This window comes from Labeo rohita, unplaced genomic scaffold, assembly GCF_022985175.1.
Source record: "Labeo rohita strain BAU-BD-2019 unplaced genomic scaffold, IGBB_LRoh.1.0 scaffold_733, whole genome shotgun sequence".
NCBI lineage: Eukaryota > Metazoa > Chordata > Actinopteri > Cypriniformes > Cyprinidae > Labeo > Labeo rohita.
In genome coordinates this window covers 26,207-33,386 of record NW_026129671.1, presented here as the reverse complement: position 1 = coordinate 33,386, position 7,180 = coordinate 26,207, and the positions used below count along the sequence as shown (strand labels likewise).

Genomic DNA, 7,180 nt, shown 5'->3' with positions numbered 1-7,180 from the left:
CATTACCTGGACTTTGTACCGTAAATTTACAGCCCGTTAATTTACAGTCTGCCACCGGTAAAAACTTTTTCTGTTTTAATGGTATATTTATATATTTATATATACATAAAGCAAATAAATCCAGCACAATATACAAATTGAACATGGTTTATTTTTACTTCATGTAAACATTCTTAAAAGTGCATTCAATGGCTTTTGTTTGACTTAAGTGGGTTAGGACTAAACAACATCAAATACACTGTAAAAAATGTCCCTGTAAAAAAACGGTAATCTACTGGCAGCTGTGGTTGCCAGCATGATACTGTAAAAATACAGTGTGCTACTGTTTTTGAAATTAACAGCAAAATGCCCTTTTGTCATCTACAGTATACAACTGTAATTTAGCAGCATATATCTGTTAAATATAGACCTAAACAAAAAACTTACAAAAAAAATAAAATAAATAACCCTACAATTCTATTTTAAAAAAAGATTCTATTTTAAAAAATATCATTTCATTTGTATTTTTGATTAATATATGTATTAATACTTTTGCTTGTAAGCAATACTTGGAGTGTTTACTTGCCTTGAGCTTGATTATTTTTTTTCTGTATTGAAATTATTATTATTTAAACATGGTGGCAGTTTCTAGCTTGAAAGAAAAATAATTTTTCTAACATCTTTGCAGCAACAGTTTTTATGGGTCCAAAACCATCTTGGGTGTGCATGATTTTCTAATAATTAAATGGCCCATCATCAATTGTTCCTTATATAATGTAATTTATTGTAATTAATGTAACTATAAATGCATTCAAAAATAAAACAGGTGTGAGTTTGCTGTGACTTATGGAAAATATAGGTAGGGCTTTATACACAGTGTGTGCCATTGTAAAGACTAGGTTTATCCCTCACAACCTCATTTTCATTCAAAAAAAAAAAAAAAAGTCATATAAAACCCAAAACACACACAGCCACAATCCAAAATAAAAGAGGTGCTGCAAGAGGCTACATGTTTTCTCTTAAGGTCCCATTCACCAAGATACCTACTCCTTTACCCCCACCCTTGAATTTATACATTTACTACATCGATGAATAAAGTCAAGTCCCGTCCTATAATTTTTCACATTCTAAAACCTGTTTCACTCTAAAATATGTCACATTACATAGATCAGCCATAACTTCTGTTGCACGACTTTAAGTTTGCTAAGCAGAGCATGGACACTTATGAGATGTTGTGAAATCAAAAATCAAAATGGCAAGATGCACTAGAGGTTTGCTTTTCTTACATTTCAACTGACATTGCATTTTTCTAGTTGTAAAGGTTAAAAACAGGGGTGCCCAAACTCAGTCCTGGTCCTTGGTTTAGCTTCAACTTGCCTCAACACACCTGCCAGGGGTGTATAGGCTTGATTAACTGATTCAGGTGTGTTTAATTGGGGCTGGAGCTAAAATCTGTATGACACCTCCCTCCAGGACCGAGTTTGGGCACCCCTGGATTAAAACAATGTTAAGATACTGACAAACAGTAGTGTTTCCTTGGACTCGGACGGACTCGATTCGGACTCGGCCCTTTAGGACTCGGACTTGAGTCCGACTCGGCACATTTTGGACTCGGACTTGTCTCGGACTCGATTGGTAAAAGACTCTGACTCGACTTAGGTGGACTCGAACCCAACACTAGTAAACATTGTAGTGGATAAGATAATGTGCCAATTTTTAATATAAAATACCAATAGTAATATTATTATTAACCCTTGGTGGTCTGTAATTTTACTTTTACTTTACTTTTTATATATATATATATATATATATATATATATATATAAATACAAACCACAAACCAAATCTGGCCTACATAGTTCTCTGGGAGATATAAAAAAAAATAGTAGTTACTGTTTAGCTAATAGTGAACTACTATGGTCAACTGAGTGCTATGACTTACTGATTTGTTAATCAGAGTTTCTTGTTAGTCAATAGTAGTTACTAGAATGTTAATAGTGCATTAGTCATTTGTTCCTGTGTAGTGATTCACTAATGATGGACCTATTTTGTTTTAGTTTAGTTTATGTTTTGTGGGGTAAACTATTCCCTTAATACAGAGCTAAAGGGACATTATAGATGAGATTATATATTTCAGTGCTTTTGTGTTCATTCTCAAAACAGTTTGAAAGTATTTAGGGCCTCTATAATGTTGCTCAATAATGTGCTTGTGTTTCTGTTTTTCATTGTCAGGTTCAGGTCAGATTTTTGTCTTCAACATCCTCAGTTTTCTTCTGGCAGCTTGTCCGTATCTGCTGTCTACAGTCGTGCTGCTGTTCAAATGCTACAGAGCGAGAGGTAAAACTTCTGTCTTCTGTCTCTCTGAGTCTCTTTTCCACAAACTATTCACATTCATTGACAGACATGACTTTACTCTCTGTCTTTTTGTGTGTTATATATCAATATTTACAACAGATGGTTCATAAGCAATAACTGTAGTGGAAGCTAAACAAAAAGTGTCAGAATGAAATGAACATGTGAAAATAAATAAATGTTTTTTGTGTGTTTCACAGTTACATCTGCTGAAGGCCAAATTCAGTATGCTGTAACAGAGTGAAGGAGTGGAATCCCAGATCAACTTCTGCTTCAGTATATATCCTTTTGAGTGGTCATTGATCAAGTTAAGTATTTAACCTCTTAGATTTTAGTTTATTTAGTAAAGTTATATATTTATAATATCTTAGTAGTTAGCTGAGTTTCTCTCTGAGAAACTGCACTCATTATCTCTATGCTTTGGAAAATACCTGATAAGAGAACAAATCTGAACCACTCAACCTTGAAGGAATTGTGTACTCTCTATGTGTGTGAATAACTGACTCCAGGACAGAATGGACGTCGTCAGACAATGTGACGCAAGAAGTGCTGATATATGCTCTCGGTGGACCACATCGATCCTAAGACCAGATCTCGGTTGTCACCTAATAATCACCGGAGATATGGTTCAAACTATATGTCCATGAGTGGAGTTTATGTTTCATCCAACCAGAAGCCTTTTTATCTAAGTAATGATGTAGTTAGTGACTGTTAGAGTATAATTGCTGTTGTATTGAGAGTGTACGCAGAGCGGCCTATGAACTCCATCGAGAGTGTTGAAGCTGACTTCTGCTGATGAAACTGCAAACTATTTTTCTTCAGTAAATTTTTCTTCAGTTGATTGCATCTCTGACTCCTGGTCTTTGTTCATCATATCTGGTCCTTGGGTTTTAACTGTAAATTCCCCTACAAGAGGAATAAACTTCAAACTGATATTTCATCCATTCTCTAAACCACATGTAGGGTCACAGGATGCTGGAGTCTCAGGCTGAAGGCTGGGAAACACTCTGGTCATGGCCAGTCCATCACAAGACTAACAGACACACATTCACACTCATATAGACAATTTAGTGTCTCTAATTCACCTGTGCTGTATATCAGAGTGTGGGAGAAACCAAACTGACACATGGAGAACAAGCAAACCCCACACAAAAAGGCCTCCAGACTCAAAAAGTTTTTCTTAATGTGTCAGTCAAATTTGCTGCAAACTATTGAAAGTTGCCTTTTAAAGACACTGGATAAACAAAACAGTTAAATGAAAATACATTTTAGAGGTTCATTATGCCACTTTAATAAAGAGACAAGACTGAGCAACTTCTATGTTTTAAATACTACTAAAAACTAATAATTTCATTACTAATAATGTCAAATGACATCTTAACAACATGCATTTTGTTTATGATGCTCTTTTTTATATTAAACAATTTTATTTTGACTTTATTTATTTTGAGAGAGGAGTTTTAGTACAAAAAGTAAAATTATATTGTTCCAGCATTTGCTGAACTGAAGCAACTTATCTGATTATGTGAACATAATATTTTTTATTTGTTCACTTCTCAACCATTGTATTGTGTATTGTTTTAATAATAGAGCTTTGATCATAAAACTAAGCAATTAAAAATAATTTAATTAAGACACTGGGAGACACAGAGTGACAACTGATATTTACATCTCAGAATCATATTCATATAAACATCAGCATCTGAACCAAATCAGTATTTGAGCTTCAAACTCATTTCACACTATGATCTATAACCTGACATAGTAAATAAGAAACCAATTATGTATATAAAATATAATAAATGATCAGTTTTGGACTAAATATAATATATGTTTTGGACTGTTAAAATCTTTAATAAACTATCCCTACAAAATAAATAAATAAAAATAAAAAAACAAAAACAAAAAAACAACAACAACAACAACAACAACAAACCATTTACAAGTATTCTAAGTAACAATTAAACAGAGATAGTAGCAAGCTCTTTTAAAAATAACATGGTTGGCTCTTAAAAAAAAAAGAGCCTTCGGGTTCGCTGATCACAAGATGAGACTTTACTTTGAACTGGTGTATTTGGTCACAGCCTTTGTGTCCTCAGACACGGCGTGTTTGGCCAGTTCACCGGGCAGCAGCAGACGCACGGCGGTCTGGATCTCTCTCGATGTGATGGTGGAGCTTGTTGTAGTGAGCGAGACGAGACGATTCACCGGCGATGCGCTCGAAGATGTCGTTGACGAAAGAGTTCATGATTCCCATCGCCTTGGAAGAAATTCCAGTATCAGGATGAACCTGCTTCAGGACTTTGTACACGTAAATAGCATAACTCTCCTTCCTGGATCTCTTGCGCTTCTTTCCTCCCTTACTGGCGGTCTTGGTGACGGCCTTTTTTGGGCGCAGATTTTACTGGTTCGGACATGATGAGCCATTCACAACTTCAAAAAGTTGAATGAGTTTTGTTCTTCTTCTTCTTTGCTGTTTTCATGGCGGCTGGCATCTAACGTTAAGGTGCATTACCGCCACCTACTGTACTGGAGTATGGGCCTGAGTCAACTACTTCCCAGATAATAATAATAAAATAAAAATAAAAAATCGTTTTTAAACCAACACACACTTAGATTCTATTAATTAAGCCAGTTATTCTCAAATAATTTAATACACTTTCATTGTTTTGCCCATTAAGTATGTCTGTAACACTAATTCCTATAGAACTTTGCTCCCTAATTTCTTTCTTTAATATTGTCTCTTTCCGTAATGTACTTTTGGCAATGACATAGTATGTCATCACATAAGCCAGTTGGGTGTTTCTCTATTAGGTGTAATGTTTTATTTAACCCTGTGTGTCCCATTTTCAATCGCGTAATTATACCTTCAGCTTTATTATTCCCTTTACATACCCTCCTATTTCCTACTTTCTCCTGAATTATATAATAATGTCTGCCCGTTACTTCCCTGTCCCAGTTATATTGCCATTCCTTTATTATGCTATTTTTAACTCTTACTTTTGCTTCAGATTTATTATACAGGATTCCCATAATCTCATCTAGATTACATGCTTCTTTAGCTAAAACATCTGCAGTTTAATTTCCTTTAACTCCTATGTGAGCTGGAACCCACATGAACACTATTACCGCATTTACTCTCTGGAGTCTAAATAAAATCTCATATATTTCATATATGCAGTTCTGCCTATTCTTTGATGATAATGATTTAATTGAAATCAATGCTGAGCTGGAGTCTGAACATATAATTACTTTCTTCAAGACACTTTTCTCTATCCAGTACAGAGCAGCAATTATAGCCATCAATTCTGCTGTATATTGCCAAGTGATCTGTAGTTCTTTTCTTTATTGAAATCCCTAATTCTGGTACAAAAACACCAAAACATGTCTTTCCTGTATCCAAACTCTTAGAACCATCTGTATAAATTGCAGTATATCCAGTATATAAATTGCTTCTATTATCCCTGACATATTAGCTATATTTCTATAATCCCTACTTCTGTCAAGTAAATTTAAATCAACAGAAACTAAAGGAAATACCCATGGTGGGGTTACTGCTAATGGCATTGTTTTATTAAAACCTTTATTATTCAATAAGAAGTTTTCTTGCTATAATACTTGGGCTTTTATGTACTGCTCTATGCTAATTTTAAAAGGGAAAACGGCAGTCTGTGATTGCTGTATCTCCATGGACCAACCCACACAATGATTTCATTGGCCACAATAAAACCAGTCAGAGTCTTCAAAACGAAAATCCCTCCCACCGTCTCATGCTTGACGATTACCATCCCCCATCCGTTTCAGTTTCTTTGTTTGATTTTCCCGTTTTTTTTTTTTTTTTTTGGTAAAATATATTATTACAATATAATAACCTCGGAGTTGATTACTCAGTTTTATTTCCATGTTTAATTAATATTACAATAATAATACATATTAACATCTTGGTTAACTGCAAACTGATTAAGCTTGACCAATGACTGCAATAACTTAAAGTGATATACACATTGCGTTTATTAAACAAATATCTACCTACAACAACATTCATAAACTTGTTCTTTGTGCGAAAGGATGGGTGGTTCTTAAAAAGAGCTGTTGGAGTTTGCGTTTTCGTTTTTGTTTCCAGAAATAACGTAACCTCCGAAACCATACAGAGTGCGTCCCTGTCGTTTCAGAGCATATACAACATCCATGGCGGTAACGGTCTTTCTTTTAGCGTGTTCAGTGTAAGTCACAGCATCACGAATAACGTTCTCCAGAAACACCTTCAACACACCGCGGGTCTCCTCATAGATCAACCCGGAAATACGCTTGACACCGCCACGACGAGCAAGACGACGAATTGCTGGTTTAGTGATTCCCTGAATGTTATCGCGAAGAACTTTTCGGTGACGCTTAGCGCCTCCTTTACCAAGACCTTTACCACATTTTCCTCTTCCAGACATCACAGTAGTTACTTTTATAGTTTCGCTAACTAAGATTTAACAAACTCAGTGAAGAAGGGGAGCTTATACTTAACTAAAGGACCTAGGTGAAACCACAATCATGGGCGTTTCTACTAAACGTCATCGTTACGTCTAATTCGAGCACACCACTCATATTCTGTTCCAATATTACAGTCACGAGCAAGAACCACACCTCAACCAAATCTGTTAATGAGTAGTTTATTGATCAGAATGTTAGAGAGGAGGAGAAAGAGGATGAAAAGGTAAGGGGACAGAAAGATGGTCAGGTTGATCTGGAATTGATATCGTCTCATTTGTATGTTTAGGCCAGACCATTAGGGCCCCCGGTGCAACCTGAAAGGAGAAAATGCAACATTATCTCTAGTCAGGGGTCATGACCACAATTG

The 7,180-nt window shown here is 35.4% G+C and overlaps 1 protein-coding gene and 1 long non-coding RNA gene across 2 annotated transcripts; one reads left to right on the top strand and one right to left on the bottom strand.

The window, feature by feature from the left end:
* Positions 1 to 2,073: 2,073 nt before the first annotated feature.
* LOC127161789 (uncharacterized) lies at positions 2,074 to 3,177 on the top strand. Its single transcript, XR_007827175.1, has 2 exons — positions 2,074 to 2,316; positions 2,532 to 3,177. It is a non-coding gene; the product is annotated as an uncharacterized LOC127161789 (long non-coding RNA).
* A 3,233-nt stretch (positions 3,178 to 6,410) lies between these two features.
* LOC127161790 (histone H4-like) lies at positions 6,411 to 6,773 on the bottom strand. The gene has a single exon (XM_051104534.1). The coding sequence runs from the start codon at positions 6,771 to 6,773 to the stop codon at positions 6,411 to 6,413; it is 363 nt and encodes a 120-aa protein (XP_050960491.1).
* Positions 6,774 to 7,180: the final 407 nt, after the last annotated feature.

What these genes read in the sequence shown, in the direction of transcription:
- LOC127161790 (XM_051104534.1), bottom strand. Translation starts at nt 6,773, where the DNA reads ATGTCTGGAAGAGGAAAATGTGGTAAAGGTCTTGGTAAAGGAGGCGCT.